This window comes from Mustelus asterias, chromosome 15 (assembly GCF_964213995.1).
Source record: "Mustelus asterias chromosome 15, sMusAst1.hap1.1, whole genome shotgun sequence".
Taxonomy (NCBI): Eukaryota; Metazoa; Chordata; class Chondrichthyes; order Carcharhiniformes; family Triakidae; genus Mustelus; species Mustelus asterias.
In genome coordinates this window covers 14,057,903-14,077,315 of record NC_135815.1, presented here as the reverse complement: position 1 = coordinate 14,077,315, position 19,413 = coordinate 14,057,903, and the positions used below count along the sequence as shown (strand labels likewise).

The 19,413-nt window shown below is 41.2% G+C and overlaps 1 protein-coding gene across 6 annotated transcripts in view; it reads left to right on the top strand.

The window, feature by feature from the left end:
• The window catches only part of sdccag8 (SHH signaling and ciliogenesis regulator sdccag8), a 317,675-nt gene that overhangs the window by 79,881 nt on the left and 218,381 nt on the right, over positions 1–19,413 (top strand). For all 6 annotated transcript variants that reach the window (XM_078229523.1, XM_078229526.1, XM_078229528.1 and 3 more), the window contains one exon: positions 493–609. In XM_078229523.1, the coding sequence (XP_078085649.1) occupies positions 493–609 (117 nt within the window). The remainder of the gene's footprint in view (positions 1–492; positions 610–19,413) is intronic.

Below are 19,413 nucleotides of genomic sequence, written 5' to 3'. Positions count from 1 at the left end.
AAAATGCCTGTGGGGCAGGCCTAAGCTGAAAGTAGGGTGACCGGGAACCCTATGCCGTGTAAACTACAGCCCAAAAACTCTATTTCCTTCTCCACAGATGCTGCCTGACCATCTGACTATTTCTATCGATTTTCTATAGTTATATGCCTGATCTTTTACAGTTTTTCATTCTATAATACCAGAGCATTATGATCGGTATTTACACAAGTCAGATACCTTTGAATAAGGTTCCTGTTGGATGACTCAACTTACAGATGGGATTTAGTTAAGATCCAGTAGAGTCACAAGTGCTTGGTAACTGAATGCGAAATTAATCTAAAAGATGCGATTACGCCTGCGAGTTATGGATATCTGATTATGTAAAATTTAGGAAGTTCCCATTATTTTCCTCTGGGTGGCAGTATGGGGCCATTTTGTTAGTGTAAATGGTTGTAATGAACATTGAGAAATGAATGGAATTCACAGATGAACAATTGACTCTTTAACCTTTAGGAATCTGGTGAATTACGCTATCAGCTGAACCAAATCAAAATGGGAAAGGAAGAGGTCGAGAAGGAATCCAGGGAATATAAAACAAAAATGATACGAGAATTTGAACTCCGAGAACAGGTAGGAACCTCCAAAAGTTGCAAATGTGGAGAACTGTTGCCCGAGAGATAAATAGGATTCAGAAAGTTGTGGGGGGGGGGGTGTGCTGGTGGGTTGGGGGTGGCGGGGGGTGGGGGGGGAGCACTAAGAATATAACAGTAAGTGAAACACTGGCTTTGTGCCATCATAGTTGCAGATTGAAATCCTAGTGGCTAAAGGCCTTTCCAAAAGTATTGTGTCAGGCTTGATCCTTTGAAGGGCCTCCCTCTGCCTGCATTTATGAAATGTCAGTATTATTGGCGAAAAGTGTTTGTTTTTATTTGGTTTCTTTTTAGCCAATTGTTTGCAACTTTCCAATCCAGGAATGTGCGAACATCTGCTGGAATTCATGCAACCAAATGTAACTCTGCGTCTAATATTACAAAGGTTTTGAATGACCTAATGGATCTTAATGATGCTCGTAATTTAGTCTTGGTGTTATGTTTCTTAAGATTCATTTTTCATTTGGAATGAAGGGCCATAATTCTCATTGATATATTTTAGTTAGTTTGATAATGCTGAGCTAAGGCCCATGCGTGCTCAATCTTGGGCCTGGATTGGCTTCAGTTGTCTTTAAAATGTTGAACTATGTGACTTCTATGTTAATGGCAAGTGTGAAAGCAAAAGTGTACTGAATAAATGTGCTACTTACTGCTGCATAACATCATATTGTGACACGCAGAGCTTAATGCAGTTATAAGATTTTATTATTCAGGAACCTTTACTGAAAGAGCATCATTTTCATTTTTTGATCTTTCTAAGATATATTAGTGATCAAATTTACAACAAATCAATAATTTAAAATTTCATTACTGATATAGATGACAAATGTGTACCTTTGGACCAGTTGTATAAGTGGTTTTACGAACCGGTAACACAGAAAATTATTTTCCTTCGACACAATATCGCAAAATGACCGCTGTTATGTGTAGCTGACTTGGTAATGTCAGTGATGTAAAGTTGGACTTGTAGTTGCTCATGTGAGTGATGAACTTTGGCAACTAAAGGGTGGGGGAAAAAGGCTGGCTGAAGTCTGTCCAAATCAGGGTATGATGGAGAAAAGAAAGGGAAAGCAACACTGATCTCACAAGCAATCGGGTCTCTCTGTAATAATAGTTAGTCCCAAGTTTTTTTTCACAACTTCAAACCAAGATTTTACAACTATTTTATTTGAGGAGCTGAGTGTAGCAAAGAATAAACAATCGGCAAAATGTGGCAAGGAATTTAAGCAAAACAAAGATGCAAGTGGGGGAGTTAAACAGATAAAATGGGCAAGACAAAAGAACAGAAAGAATAAGCTTTTTTGGCAGGAATGTTAAAATTAACTGATAATGTAGTTAAGAATATTGCTTTGAACTGATGCTGCCGAGTTTATTGATGTGTACCTGGAGCAAAAGACAAAAGACAGTTTATAAATATGTTCTGGCATAAGATTCAGTTAACTTATTGAAATGTATTGTGGTGCAGAGGTCAACAAATAAATGGGTAAATCAAAAATAAGGACAGAAAGAATAAGCCATAAAAGGAGATAGTTAAATTAATAGAAAATGTAGTTAAGAATATTGCATTGTACTGACACTGCCATGTTAATTGATATGTACCTGGAACACACCTTATTTGTTCATAAAAACTGCTTATAAATATACTGTGGCATAAGATTCAGTTAATTTTTGGAAATATATTGTGATGCAAGGGTCTTTGTTAATGAATGTTTGGCAACAAAGACCTTCACAAGTCAACAAAAGCCCTAGTGTACAAAGCAGTTGTCATCACATACGCCTGTACTGCAGTGAAACCAAAAACTATGTATTACCAACACATAAGAGCAGTCAAGAAATTCCATTTGCAGTGCCTCCACTGCATCCTCCAGTTTCAGTGGAAGGACTGTCGAACATTATCCTTCTTGAAGCCAGCCCCGCAAGTATTCAGGCAAAATGGGGCGGCACGGTGGCACAGTGGTTATCACTGCTGCCTCACAGCAAGAAGTTTAACAACACCAGGTTAAAGTCCAACAGGTTTATTTGGTAGCAAAAGCCACACAAGCTTTCGAGGCTCTGAGCCCCTTCTTCAGGTGAGTGGGAATTCTGTTCACAAACAGAACTTATAAGACACAGACTCAATTTACATGAATAATGGTTGGAATGCGAATACTTACAACTAATCCAGTCTTTAAGAAACAAAACAATGGGAGTGGAGAGAGCATCAAGACAGGCTAAAAAGATGTGTATTGTCTCCAGACAAGACAGCCAGTGAAACTCTGCAGGTCCACGCAACTGTGGGAGTTACAAATAGTGTGACATAAATTCTGATTCTAGGATCGCATGATAAAGACTCAGGAGGAAAAAAGCAGAAATATTTATGTGAAATAGTGTGACATAAACCCAATATCCCGGTTGAGGCCGTCCTTGTGTGTGCGGAACCTGGCTATCAGTTTCTGCTCCGCGACTCTGCGCTGTCGTGTGTCGCGAAGGCCGCCTTGGAGAACGCTTACCCGAATATCAGAGGCCGAATGCCCGTGACCGCTGAAGTGCTCCCCAACAGGAAGAGAACAGTCTTGCCTGGTGATTGTCGAGCGGTGTTCATTCATCCGTTGTCGCAGCAGAGTTTCACTGGCTGTCTTGTCTGGAGACAATACACATCTTTTTAGCCTGTCTTGATGCTCTCTCCACTCCCATTGTTTTGTTTCTTAAAGACTGGATTAGTTGTAAGTATTCGCATTCCAACCATTATTCATGTAAATTGAGTCTGTGTCTTATAAGTTCTGTTTGTGAACAGAATTCCCACTCACCTGAAGAAGGGGCTCAGAGCCTCGAAAGCTTGTGTGGCTTTTGCTACCAAATAAACCTGTTGGACTTTAACCTGGTGTTGTTAAACTTCTTACTGTGTTTACCCCAGTCCAACGCCGGCATCTCCACATCATGACTACCATAGACGCCTCACAGCACCAGGGACCCGGGTTCGATTCCTGGCTTGGGTCACTGTCTGTGTGGAGTTTGCACATTCTCCCCGTGTCTGCGTAGGTTTCCTCCAGGTGCTCCGGTTTCCCCCCAAAGTACAAAAAAACGTGTTGGTCAGGTGAATTGGCCATGCTAAATTCTCCCTCAGTGTACCCGATCAGGTGCCGGAGTGTGGTGACTAGGGGATTTTCACAGTAACTTCATTGCAGTGTTAATGTAAGCCTACTTGCCGACAAAATCAACTTCAGTGGACTGGACACTGTGACCAGGTATATGAAAAGTGTCTCCCTCATTTGAGAGTTCTCTAAACTCTCAAATGGTCAGTGTTCCAGGAGATGGTAAAGAAAATACTTCAAATATACTCTGAAACCTTATTGATTTGGAGGTGCTCGCTATTAATCGTTCAGGATGGGGACACAAGCTGCATTACACTTTATCGCAACGTCTAATTGATGAGGCTGAGTTGGTGGCGGTGGAGGAAAGAAAGGAAGCAAATCCTGCACTCCGGATCCCACTACTTCATAGGACGTTCTGACCCAAGTCTCCAAAGATATGCAGGTTGAGAATCGGCCTGTTCAGTCACATGAAGACCCATGGCAGAAACTTGCAAACCCTGCATAGTAATCAGCCCCAAATCAAAGATCAGCCAACAATGATGATTGCGATGCAATTTCAGACTACTTCAGAAATTTAAATGTAGAACAGCATGCATTGAGATGTTAAACTGATGCTTCCATAATTACAGTTGCATTGGAAAAGGTAAAACTGTTAATTTCATTGTTGTGCAAAGTTTGCAGTGTTTGCATAATTCATAGAACCTTGTGATGTCTGTGCAAGCAACAAAGATTAGGCGATGGATGGGAAAAATCTCTGACACAGTTACAGATTAAGTACATCACATCACATCTCCACATCACAGTTACAGATATCATGGCTTTTTCTTATTTACCGTTTTTTGCCATTATATATGTATTAGTCTTTTGGAATTATTGACAATTTATGAAGTTATTTTGTATAACCATTGGTCTTTTTTTTTCTCAAGTTGACCATGCCAACCATTAACGACAAGCTCTCTCTCTCTTGCCCATTTATATTTCACTGCATTATAATGTCATGAATTTACTTACTCCTTAAACCACACTTGTAACTCTTTTGGGTGTTGCTTACACAAAAGGCACGAATAAGAAGAAATTCCATTGTGCAAGTGTCAGAGTCAGTTGAGTTGAAAGGAACTCCTTTGCAAGTGAAATAAAATTGTAATCCCTGTGCTCTTCACTGTATTATAGTCCTACATCAGGATCCTAGTTTGATGTTCAATAACTTAACATATATCTAAATTCCAAAAATAAGAACATTGCCATACATATGGCTTGATTTATAGTGACTGACATTTGGATTACTCTCCTGAAATCTCTGGTCCTTGAAGTGGACTATATTTATTTAATGCAGCAATACTGACTTAACATTTCTTTAATATTTAGAATTAATGTGATGCATACTTCATTCATATTCATTCTTTCCTTATCTGTGGTATCCTTTGCTTTTAGTCTTCTGTACCTTTATACTATTTTTCTTTCATTTTTCTCTTCCGTGCTCTCTCCACATATTCTTTTGTTGTCTCACACATTCAACAATTAACTTCTACACCCAGAGTGTTTGTTTCCATGGTGTCAAGCAGGAACAAAGAGAAAAATTCAGCGAGGTGTCTGAACGAATAGCCAGAACAGTAGGGTTTGAAGAGGAACTAGGTATTTGGAATAGTTTAAGGAGAAACTTCTAGTGTGCTGGGACAGGTTGGCTAAAGGTCCTGCTTCTGATTGTGGAGCAGAGCTATATGCACAGTAGACCAACCTGTGGCCCGTGAGGAAGGGGTGGAAGGGGGGCACATGGGGCCCAACTGGGTTTTGAGTGCGGCCCACGAGACATTTTTTTGATTGTTGCCCACACGGTGAGTTGCCACATTCCACTGCTTTTCATCTACGTAGCTTTTTTCCTACCATTATAACTTAAGTCATACGCACGGAAAGCAAGGACAAGTGATGTGAGGTGCATGCTGACTGCACACAACATTGATTGTGAGAGCTCTGCACTCCGTCTGCATCCAATCAAGCGTAAATATTTATTTTGTTTTTACCACTTGAAGTCAATGACAGTTCTAATAATATATGAATAATTAAGCATATTCTATAACTTGTTATGAAATATTCAGCATGTATTAATTTTAATCAAAAGTCATAGTTAGTGAACATGCCCGATTTCAATCTTGTGGCTCACTGAGATAAACGAGGGCCACTCATAGTCACTGGCCAATGTTGCCCATAACTGCAGTGGATCAAAGTAGAAAGAGCAAAGGGTGTGTGTTTGATGTTGGTGAAGATTGCATTAGTAGGAAGAAAGTTATGCTACGAAGGAATAGGGATGTCAAAGACAATTTACTAAGATTGAGAGCCAATGGAAACTTGCGAAAAATGGGATTGCAGCAGTGTCGGATCAGATACAAGTGGCAGAATTCTGGACAAGGTAGACTCTGCAAGATGGAGCTTGGGAGATGGATGAGGAAAGTATTGGAAAATTTAAATCTGGAGGTGATGTAGACATAATGTGCTGGTAGTAGGAATGGGATTGAGGTGATATGTTTACTGATGGATGTGGCATTTGAAGTTCTTATTGGAATTGAGCAGGATACTGAGATTTTGCACTGTTGGTTTCAACTGAGTGAGCAGCTGGGAAAGGATGTGAAATCAAAGCCCGAAGCGTGCAGTTTCTGGCATGAGCTAAACAGGATGACTTCACTCGCCAATCTTCAACTGTAGTAAGGTTTGGCTGATCCACTGATTTGAACCCAAACAGGCAGTTAAGCAGCACATCAGGAGCTATGGAACCAAGAAAGCTAACTCTCTGCTTGATGAACACTGTCACTGAAGTGTAACATGCACACGGTGAGAATAATGGAGCTTTGGGGCACTGTACGGTTGACCGTGCAGTATGGGAAGGACAGCTATTGTGCTGAAAGAACAGCAACTGATTTCATATTAGGGAAGCACTATGGAGGTAGAGAAGAGGTGGTGGAAGAGGATAGAGTGATACATTTTTGATCATTTTCAATATAATTCAAGAAGGATAGCAGTCAATATTTCACCGAATATCACTGATGGTTTTCAACCAAACTGTCCTCAGCGCTGTGAAAACCAGACTGAAAGAGCACAGAGCAGTTAGAGTTGGCATCTTCATGTTCAGTGTCCTTCCCTCTTTCCAGTACATGTTGTGTGCCCCAATGACAGTGAGTTCTTTTCATTCAGGTGAGTATGTTGAGTCTTCAATGTCAAGGATAATATCCCATCTGCTTATGATATTATTGTTCATGAGTTAAGCTGCCACCATTTTAGGTGAAACATTAACATGAATTTCAGAATATCCCAATTCCTTCCCTTCAGGGGAATACCCTGGAACTTAAGTAAAACTCACCAGGTTGTGTTGAGAATATGCTGCCTGCCAACCTAATGATTGATGTGCTATCCATTTCTTCCCACCTGTCTGATTCCTGATGATTACACTCATTATATCCACAGATGCCAAAATTTCCCATGTAATCAGCCCACCTCATGTCTTCTCCTCCGGGAATCTTTATTGCCAGATCTTGGTGGGTAGTGGGGCTTCTGTGGTTTGAGTGGAGCCTGTTTGAATTTTGTTCTTGGGGAGTAAAGACCTAAAATGCAAATTTAACTTCTACCACCTATGTAGGGATTTGCAAGTGTCTGCTTTGCCATTTTATTTCCATCGTATGGAGGAAAGTCACAATGAAAATTAAGCACAGTCAGGACAGCGCTGCTCATAAAATCCTTTCAGTACTGTTTGCGCACCCACTCATGATTATTCTGCTCACTCTCCTAAACCTCTGCTGTTTCCTCAGAACTTTAATCAATGAAAATCATCAACACGTGACCAGAAAAGTTCCCTCTATTACTGCTGATTCCACTGAGGGTCCCACCATTTTCATCACTGTTGCCTTGATATTACCACAGAAATCACATCCCTCTTGTTAACGCAATTCAAACCAGCATCGTGAATTTCTTCACTGGGAACATGGGTCTTTCGCCAGTTTTCAAAGCAACATCTGTTGTCTGGAATTGTTTCACTATACATCCTGGTGACGAATTGAAAACATTGCATTCACACTATAAGGGAAGTATTATTAAGGCAGACAGAAGGCTCATTTGGGAACAATCACATTAATCACAACACCTGCAATAGTTTGTTTCTGTGGCACTGTTTCAGAATGGTGTTGACAAGGACGTTTGGCGCAATGAAAGCGAGGAACTAGGAGTTGTGGTGCCAGTGGCAGTGGACAGGGGGCCCTAAGTTTTTTTTCAGTCTTTGCTGGGTAAGTGGTTCCATTTCAGTAATTTTACAGCAGAGATCATTGCTACAGACGGTAGATATGCAGGAAGGTGATTACTGTAATGTATGCTATTTTGCACATGCACTAAATCTTATTTTGAGCAATATGTAAATGAACCCTACAAGAAAGCGATCAAGAGATCCTCATTCAGTGTGACAGAATCCTGCTGGTTGCTGATTTCTGTTGCTTTGAGGCCCAAAGATTCAGTGAACCTAGTGCATATCCCTTTTACCAGAAGTCTTTGCAACAAATAATATGTAATAATTAAAAGAAAATCTCTGGAGAACCAGCAGTACATTTCTGCCATGGTCATCATTGTTTAAGTATAATTAGCAGCAAGCCCACAACTGGTAGATTATCCCATCAGTACTACTCAACACTAAGATTGGCTATGTGTTCGACTCTGACATTTACCTTGCAGCTATAATACTGATTTTATTTTTGGAGGCAATCTATAAAATTCTCTTTATCATTTTTTCCCACATTTGGTTAGAAATAATTCAAGACTTTTTAATAGCTCATACAAAAATTGTAGCAAAGGTTGTAAGTGTTGATAATGGAAGACAAATAGATTCCTAATTTTTCTTTCCCACTGCTTGCGCCTTTGTTTACACTGTTAAGTGTTAGAACTCTGGATTGACCCTCCCACCGGAAAGGCTCCTCCCAGGCTAAGAAAGAAAGACATGGATTTTTGTAGTGTCTTATCTCTCAGAGAAATCTCAGTATTGCACATACAATAAAATACTTGAAAGTGCACATACAGTTGTATAGGCAAACGTGGTGCCATTCTTTGTCAATAAAATTACAACAATAGTACTGAGATGAATCATTTGTCAACCATTTACGATCTTATTAATTGAATGAGTATGGGTTGGCCAAGACACAGGGGGAGGCTCTGCTGTTCTTTGAATGGTGCTATAAAATTTTGAATGACCATCTGAGCTCATCATTGGCAATCCCTTATGTTGAGAATGATTCTTTCTTTTAGATGATTGGGTGCTCACCTGAGCTGCCAGAATAGGCAGAAAGGGCCTGGGTTTAATGTGTCACTCATACACTCCAGGCCAATTTGTGCTCCTCTACCCATTTCCTATGGTCCCTCATACCTGCCTTGCTAGCCTATCCCCGTTACCATCCTTCCATGGCCTCTCAAACACTCTAGCACAATCTAAACCCCTCTACCCACCCCAAGCCAACCCATACCCCATCTATCACTCTTTGCCATAACACACACTATGCCAACTCACCCAGTGTCCACCATGAAATGACCTCGGGACCCATGCTGAAATTAAATAAAATAAATTTTGAATTGTCTATAACCTCTTGGAGCTGTCAATCAAATTGTGAAATGTAAGGCACCCTACTGTGATAATGGGAGGTTGCAATATCAATCATGCAACATTAATCCAATATATGGTAACTCTGAGGCTCATGTCAACAGATATGGGCCAGACTTTAATGTTTGGGAGTCAGGTATGCAATCGAAATGACCAAACATAAAATTTTGTCAAATGATGTTGAGCGTTCTTCCTGACATCATCACGCACATTCATAGTTTCAAGTTTGGCAGGGGCATGCACCTGCGACAATTTAAGGGTGAATTAAGGCCATTAACAAGCCAATTAACAGTGACTTTACGCTGTCCCTGCGATTTTCAGTTTGTCACACAGGCAGGGTGAGTTGGCACTAATCATGTTTTTTACATTTCCTCATCCAAGTGTAGAATAAAAGGCCCCCAGAGCAGCAACACTTTCTCATTGCGAATTTGTTGCTGCATGGGTACAGTGTTGTCCCTGAATTTCTTGGTAATTCTTTCAAGCCTGCCTTTCAACATTTCGGGACCTCATCCTCCCTGGAAACTTTCCTGAGGATTGGAGCACTGTAATTCCTCGTTTGCAAGGCACTGGTCATCTGCATCTGATCTAATGGAGATAGTGTTTTTGTTCATGGGACCTCCTCTGAAGAAGGGGAGAGGAGGCCAGCTGAGGGCAGGCAGCGGCCCAGAGAGAGACCATTAAAAGGAGAGACATGGGCTCAGTTGATGCATGGCCAGCAAGGAAGCCTAGGCATGAGGGTACACCACAGTTGCCATTACTCAGTGGCTAGACAGTGCTCCAACTATCTCAAAATGTCCGAGGTCCAGTGTCACAGGAGGCTACACCTCTCCTGGGACACGGTGTGACAGCATTATATGACATGATAGGTCCTGAAACTTCCTCCTACTGCATGGGCAGATACGCCCATGCGGTGTTAGAAGGTGACAGTGGCTTTCAACTTCTACGCATTCAGTTCTTTTCAGGGCTCAGAGGGGGATCTGAACAGCATATCTCAATTTGCACATAGTTGTATCAAGTTGGTGACAGATGCCATCTTCATACACGTCCATACTTCATCCACTACTGGGCAAGTGGATAGAGCATGAGGTTTTGCAGCAATGGCTTGGTTCCTCTCCATCCAAGGTGTAATAGATTGCACTCATGTGTTCATCAAGGCACCAGCAGGTGAGTCGGGAGATTTTGTAAACAGAAAAGGGGTTCCACTTAATGAATGTCCAGATCGCCAGTGACCACCAGACAAAGATTCTGCCAAGTTTGTGCCCGGTACCCTGGGAGCTCACACAATGCTTATATCTCGTGACACTCATGTACCAAGACTGTTTGTGGCTCCTGCACAATTGGATAGATGGCTCCTGGGTAATGAGGGCTATCCCTTGAACAGGTGGCTGATGACCTTACTCTGTCACCCATAAATTGAAGCCAAGGAGAGATAACACAGGAGTCATGCCTCCACAAAGGCAGTGGTGCAGAGAACTATTGGGCTGCTAAAGATATGCTTCATAAGATTGAATCCATTTGGGTGGAAATTAGAAATAGTAAGGAGAAAAAGTCACCGATAGGCATAGTCTATAAGCCACCAAATAATGACATCATAGTGGGGCGAGAAATAAACAAAGAAATAACCGATGTATGTAAAAATAGTACAACAATTATCATGGGGGATTTAATCTACATATCAATTGGTCAAACCAGGTCGGTCAAGGCAGCCTTGAGGAGGAGTTCATAGAATGTATCCGCGATAGCTTCCTTGAACAGTATGTAATGGAACCGACAAGGAAGCAAGCTATCCTAGATCTGGTCTTGTGTAATGAGACGGGAATAATTAATGATCTTGCAGTTAGAGATCCTCTTGGAAGAAGCGATGATCACAGTATGGTTGAATTTAAAATACAGATGGAGCGTGAGAAGATAAAATCCAATACCAGTGTCTTGTGCTTAAACAAAGGAGACTATAAAGGGATGAGGGAGGAGTTGGCTAAGGTAAACTGGGAGCAAACACTTTACGGTGGGACAATTGAGGAACAGTGGAGGTCTTTCAAAGCGATCTTTCATAGTGCTCAGCAAAAGTATATACCAGTGATAAGGAAGGACTGTAGAAAAAGAGATAATCAGCCATGGATATCTGAGGAAATAAAGGAGGGTATCAAATTGAAAGAAAATGTATACAAAGTGGCAAAGATTAGTGGGAACCTAGAGGATTGGGAAATCTTTAAAGGTCAGCAGAAAGCCACAAAAAAAGCTATAAAGAAAGGTAAGATGGATTATGAGAGTAAATTAGCTCAGAATATAAAAACAGATAGCAAAAGTTTCTACAAATATATAAAATGAAAAAGAGTGGCGAAAGTAAACATTGGTCCTTTAGAGGACGAGAAGGGGGATGTAATAACTGGAAATGAAAAAATGGCTGAGGCATTGAACAGGTATTTTGTATCGGTCTTCACAGTGGAAGACACAAATAACATGCCAAAAATTGATGACAGGAAGGCTATGGCAGGTAAGAACTTAGAAACTATCATTATCACGAAAGAGGTAGTGTTGGGCAAGTTAATGGGGCTAAAGGTAGACAAGTCTCCTGGTCCTGATGGAATGCATCCCAGGGTACTAAAAGAGATGGCAGGAGAAATAGCACATGCACTAGTGGTAATTTGCCAAAATTCGCTGGACTCTGGGGTAGTTCCCGCAGATTGGAAAACAGCAAATGTGACGCCACTGTTTAAAAAAGGAGGTAGACAAAAGGCAGGTAGCTTAACTTCTGTAGTAGGGAATAGGCCGGTTAGCTTAACTTCTGTAGTAGGGAAAATGCTTGAATCTAACATCAAAGGAAAAATAGCGAGACATCTGGATATAAATTGTCCCATTGGTAAGACGCAGCATGGGTTCATGAAAGGCAGGTCATGTTTGCCTAATTTGGTGGAATTCTTTGAGAACATTACATGTGCAGTGGACAATGAGGAACCTGTGGATGTGGTGTATCTGGATTTCCAGAAGGCATTTGACAAGGTGCCGCACCAAAGACTGCTGCATAAGATAAAGGTGCACAGTGTTACGGGTAATGTATTAGCATGGATAGAGGATTGGTTAACTAATAGAAAGCAAAGAATGAGGGTAAATGGGTGTTTTTCAGTGACTAGTGGTGTGCCTCAGGGATCAGTGTTGGGATCACAATTGTTTACGATTTACATAGATGATTTGGAGTTGGGGACCAAGTGTAGTGTGTCAAAATTCGCAGATGACACTAAGATGGGTGGAAGAGCAAAGTGTGCAGAGGACGCTGAAAGTCTGCAAAGGGATATAGATAATCTAAGTGAGTGGGCGAGGGTCTGGCAGATGGAATACAATGTTGGTAAATGTGAGGTCATCCATTTTGGTAGGAATAACAGCAAAATGGACTATTATTTAAATGGAAAAAAATTGCAGCATGCTGCTGTGCAGGGGGACCTGGGTATCCTTGTGCAGGAATCTCAAGGAGTTGGTTTGCAGGTGCAGCAGGTAATTAAGAAGGCAAATGGAATTTTGTCCTTCATTGCTAGAGGGATGGAGTTTAAAAACAGCGAGGTTATGTTGCAGCTGTATAAGATGCTGGTGAGGCCACAGCTGGAGTACTGTGTACAGTTTTGGTCTCCTTACTTGAGAAAGGATATACTGGCACTGGAAGGGGTGCAGAGGAGATTCACTAGGTTGATTCCGGAGTTGAGAGGCTTATGAGGAGAGACTGAGTAGACTGGGGCTATACTCATTGGAATTCAGAAGAATGAGGGGAGATCTTATCGAAACGTATAAGATTATGAAGGGAATAGGTAAGATAGAAGCAAGGAAGTTGTTTCCACTGTCGGGTGAAACTAGAACTAGGGGGCATAGCCTCAAAATAAGGGGAAGCAGATTTAGAACTGAGTTGAGGAGGAACTTTTTCACACAAAGGGTTGTGAATCTGTGGAATTCCCTGCCCAGTGAAGCAGTTGAGGCTACCTCATTGAATGTTTTTAAGGCAAGGATAGATATATTTTTGAACAGTAAAGGAATTAAGGGTTATGGTGAGCGGACGGGTAAGTGGAGCTGAGTCCACGAAAAGATCAGCCATGATCTTATTGAATGGCGGATCAGGCTCGAGGGACCAGATGGCCTACTTCTGCTCCTAGTTCTTATGTTCTTATGTTCATATGCCTGGACTGATCCAGGGGAGCATTGCAGTATCCTCCAGAGAGTGTCTCCCTCAGGGTTGTCACATGCTGCACCATGCGCAACCTGGCTCTGGCAAGGGGGGAACCCAGTGGAGGCTGAAGAAAGTGAGGCAACTCTATAGGTCAAGGAGGATGACTTCAGTGATGGGTCATAGGAAGAGCCTGGTGACATGCAGGGTGAGGATGTCGAGGCAGACGATGGGAACATTCAAAGGGGAAAGCACACCAGGAATGCTTTGATCCTGCAAACCTTGGGACAATAGCTTACAAAATGGCAGACGGGCTGCTTATTTCTATGCTCATTCGCCTTCCATGCTTTTGGAGACTGGCATGATAATGTCATATTGCCAGCACGTCACTATGCCCTATTTACATTCACATGGGGGTGGTTGGGGGGTGTTGGTGACCTGTCTGCCCAATTTACGAGCCAAAATTCCAGCTCATGTTGCATTATTGGAGATAAACAGGGATGTAAATGGGCTATGTTGTAAATGGCCAACCATAATGCTCAGCATTAAGCAAGTACTACAGAAGATTAATTAATACTTAACAAAAGTAATGAAGAATCACTGGAAACTGATAGTTTTGACATCGAGGACTTTTGGTAGTCTGTGAGCAATCTTGTTCTTAGGGGAAGACCAAGTAGTGGACATAAAAGGAAGGAGTTTGTCGAGAGATGTGAAAGAAAAGAGATACAAGGAAGTGATCATTTCTTTGTGAATGAAAATTGGTCCACTTTCAGTCCCTAACCAGCTGTTGAGGCCTCTGTCGGTTTTGCCCTGTGACAGTGGTTCAACATGAAAGAGGTGAACATCCATTTTAGTGTTTGTTGTAGGTAGATATTTTAAGTTAGGCATTTTAAGTCAAGAAAACTTTTTTCCCATTATGTTGTCATCTGACTTTCAAACAGCACAATGCCAGTTGAAACAGTGAAAATGTGTAGGGATTTAAAATCAAAAATAATAATATTTGACATACCCAATTGAATTTTCAGCATTCTACTTGAAGGCTCACTGAAACTCATTCACAGACCAAATATCAGGGCATCCTGCCACATAACATGTTGTTTGGCTGCATCCCCAGATGCAGCATATAGTGAGGTCTTATGTGTTCAAAATCTTGTTTAACTGTAAAACCCATGCCCATCATAAAACAGGACTGCATGTGCCGTTTTAATGTTTCCTGAAGGACATTTCTAATACACAGATTTATGTTGATTAGTGTTTGTTTCGTTTTCTTATTTAAATGGTACCTGCTGCATTTCACATCTTGGTAATTTCACTACATTCCTCCCTCAGCCTCTGCCACAAGCAACTCATCCTCTGATTTCAACCTCCATTTCAACTCGTCATACCCTACCTCCTAAAGGACAGTCTTCTATTGTCTCTTAATCTTTCCCTTCATATAAATGCCCCAATCCATATTTGTGGTCAACCCCTTGACCTTACCATCTTGACTTTTTTTTTATACTCTCATTGTGTCATTCACAATACAATCATTTCAGATCACTTTCTTGTACCTCTCTTCTTTCACATCTCCTAACAAATTCTTTCCTTTTATGTCCACCACTGGAAAAATCTCTCTCCCCAAGTAACTTACATGCAGCATTTTTCCAGCTGTCTAGACATTCACTATCACATTTTTGCAGCTACCGATCTGCTGCTCAGGTAAATTCCCATAAAGATGGCTGGGGAGTCAATGTAGTCTACCTAGGACCAATATGCAAACAAACCTTTAGCCAAGATGTCCAAGTCCCCATTTGAACAATTACTCTCCCTTACTCTGGTCATTCTGCCAGTACAGTCCTCATCTCTGTTCCATTAAGTCCAAGATATAGAGACTTGAACATTTATGACAGACAGTGGTTGTCTTTTAAGGAAAGATTGAGTAGGTTGGGCCTCTGCTCATTGAAGTTTAGAAGAACGAGAGTGATCTTATTGAAACATAGAAGATTCTGAGGGGGCTGAACAGGGTAGGTGCTAAGAGGATTTTTCTCTTCTGGGTGAATCTAGAACTAGGGGGCACAATTTAAAAATAAAGGGTCTCCCATTTAAGATAGAGATGAGGAGGAAATTCTTCTGAGAGTGGTTAATCCTTGGAATTCTTTCCACAGAGAGCTGTGGAGTCTGGATCATTGAATGTATTCAAGGCTGAGTTAGACAGATTATTGATCTACAAGGAAGTCAAGGGTTATGGGGCACTGGCAGGAAAGTGTAGATAAAGTCACAATCAGATTAGCCAGAAGCATTCTCCACCTAGCATCTCCGCCCCTCCTCCACTACCACCATCACCAAGGTTTCCCTACCCAGACCTCCATCCCACCAACCTGGCTTGCAAGACTCTGGACTCAGTTTGTTTCAGGTTCCTGAGACCTGTCTAGGCTCCTGAGACCAGTCTGATAGCTTGTATGAGAATCATGTGATATTGCTAACTATATTCTAGTAAACTGATTTACATTGCCAACTGTTATTTGTTTGATCTCTGATTTTGCTGTAATTTACTCAAATATTGGATGGATATAAAGCGCACTCTAGTTGGAGGGAATGGGAGTAGTCCATGGCATTGAAACAGAATGCAGTATCTCGCGTAAACCATAAGAACAGCGCTGGTACCAGTGAAACAATATAAATCATAACAGCATCATATCCAGGGTCTTGAACCTATTAAATTTTATTTGTTTAAAATGAGTTCTGATGTTGTGCCAATTTTGTTTTTACAGCAATGCTACTCCAGTGGTTTGATAAATTCTGCTGCAGAGTTCATTTAAAAAAGATTAAGTACAGCTGTTACATCAAGGCTTTTCGTTAATGCTGATGCCCAGATGATTTTGGCCTCTAACACTATTTTAACAAGCTTTGAAACATACTTTTTTTGAGTGTTCAAATATTTTAGAATAATAAGCAATGTGGTAGTAGAAATAGCTTAAAGGCAATAACTATATTTTTCTACAAGACGAGACTTTATGAATGTACTGAAATTAATAGAACTTTCTTGTGAGATCTGATTTTTTTTTAATTTCAAAGCCCAGGAAATAACACTAAGCTTACAGACGGTTACCATATTTGCCTGAAATTCTTGTTTCTTCACTTTAGATATGTGCTATGCCAACATTAAAATAGTGCAGGATGGAATCTCATTTCTGCACTGCTATCCCAGTGCGCAATTTCAAGCCATACTCAATCTTTCATATGCAACTTTATTGAAGGTTTTCTGGAAGTCTACATGTAATGTCTCCTATTTCTTTCCTTAGCTTGCATAATGACTGCAATACAATAACAACTTGCATTTGTAAAGTGCCTTTAATGTAATAAAATATCCCCAGGTGCTTCACAGGAGCCTTGTAAAACAAAATTTGACATTGAGTATGACATGCAATGAGATATTAGGTCAGAGAACCAAATGCTCTTTTAAAGGGGTAAATTTTAAGGAGTGTCTTAGAGGAGGAACACTGACGATAGACAGAGAGGTATAGGGAGAGTATTCCAGAGCTTAGGGCCTAGCCAACTAAAGGCATGGTGAAGAAAATAAAAGGATGCTGAAGAGACCAGAATTATATGAGCGCAGATATCTCCCAAGAGTGAGCAACTGGAGCAGATAGGAGGAGGGTGAGGTAATGGAGAGATCTGGAAATAGGGATTAAAATTTTTAAATCCAGTATGTAGTTTAGTGAGCACAGGTGCGATTGGACTTGTGAATTAATACACAGCAGCAGAGTTTCAGATGACCTCAAGTTTACAGAAAGTAGAATATGGGGGACCAGACAGCATTGTAATAGTCAAGTCTACAGGTGATGAAAGCATGAATGAATCCAGTTCTCTGTGTATAAGCAGCAAGTGAAGAGACAGCCAAGCTTCCTTTTTTAAACAACCATTATCCAGGTATTATGCTCTCTCCTAACCAATCCCTTATAGTTCTTTCAGTACAGAGCTACTAAGAGCGGCATCAGGACAGAGTAGTTTTTCTTGAACGCAGGAAGAATAAAATCCTGTGAGGTTATGATCCAAAATTGTTTACCAGGGTCACTCAATCTTTCCATACCTCCATATCCAACTGGGAAAGCCTGGTACCCCTCTGCTTTTTCCTTAAACAGAGGCCCAATCAATCCCCATTGTCCACCTGGCTGAATTTGTTCTCACGTCACAGAACTCCTCCAGAGCAGTCCAGGCCTGTGTCAGCATGACTTTCATTATACACAGGTATATGATTGGGTGAAATCATCAGACATGTGTTAAGTGGATTGCCCTTCTTGTCCATCAGCCACTCTGCAGTTTGACATGATGCTCAAGTACTGAGGACATAGTTATTGCCACAGATTAAATGCATCATGAACTTTTGCCAGGATTGCAGGCATTCATCTGCATGGTGCACTGAGCATGGTCACACAACAACTGCACATTCAAAGGGTGAAACCCTTTGCACTTGCAAGTTGCAATGAGGAAATAAGAAATTTTACAAGTGGATATGGATAGATTAGGTGAGTGGACCTAACCCATGGAATTTAACATGTATAAGTATGAGGTTATCCATTTTGGTCGGAGAAATAAAATAGCTACTTATTATCTAAATGGAGAGAAACTTCAAAATGCTTCAGTGCAGAGGGATCTAGGTGTCTGCATTAATTGCAGAAAGTTAGTATGCAGGTGCAGCAGGTAATAAGGAAGGCAAATGGAATTTTAACATTCATTGCTAATAGAATAGAATATAATAGTGGGAAAGTGCTGTTGCAACTGTATAGAACATTAGTGAGACCGTATCTGGAGTACTGTGCACAGTTTTGGTCCTGTCACTTGAGGAAGGATGTAAATGCATTAGAGGCAGTTCAAGAAGGTTCAGAAATGGTTCATTAGATTGATTCCAGAGATGAAGGACTTATCTTCTGAAGAGAGATTGAGCAGTTTAGGCCTATGTCAATAATCTTTAGAAAAATGAGAGGAGATTTAATTGAGGTATATAAGATGCTAAAAGGCTTTGACAGGGCAGACATGGAGTGGATGTTTCCCCTTGTAGAACATTCTAGTGTGAGAGGCCATCATTTTAGGCTACAGGGTGGCAGATTTAAAACAGAAATGAAGAAGAATTACTTCACTCAAAGAGTCATGAATCTGTGAAATTCTCTACCCCAGGGGTTAAATTGTCGTCTCCTGCTCCCAGTTCTTATGTTCTACATCTTGGCACTTAGTTGCAGCACTCGCAAGGCAACGTGTGCAGTTGAGGGCATCCTTCGTTATGGGAACAGTGGTTATCTTGACAAAGTCGTGAGCATGCTCCACCTGCTTCTCTCTGCTAAGAGAAAATACAATGAACTCCCGCCGCCTGGCAGAGAGAGCTCAGTCACCTCCTTTATGTAGCAGTGGATGGAAAACTGGGGGATGTGACAGATGTCACCAGATCCTGACATAAAGCGATTCATGGCCATGGTCACCTTCACAACCAATGGTAGTGCTGTTTTTGTCCTCTTCTGAGGTTGCATGTCTGCCGGCATGAAGTGGTAGATTTCCCTGAGCGCCTTCATAAAATGGAATCAATGTGCAAACTGCCTCTGACATAGGAGGAGGTATGAGGAAATGCAAGACCTTTGTTGGAATAAGCCTCCTGCTGAATGTTCTCCTCCTCCACCCTCTTTGAGCAGATTATTCCCTTCTGTCCTATCTTTGCTCCATCTACCCCTTCCTGCTGCAGGCCAAGGGGAATGGTAGCCATGGGACCTTTGACTGGGAACAAGTTGCCTGACCAAAACCCTTGAAGTCAAAACCTAGACCTTATGCAAATATAGCATCATACCTGTGAGCAAAGGGTTAACTCTAATGCTAGCTACTGAGCAAGCGCGGTAGGATCTATGTCATTGTGATGTCACTCACCAAGAGGAGATAAGCGAGAAGCACCTCGAGAGAATAGCTACGTTCTGGTATTCTATG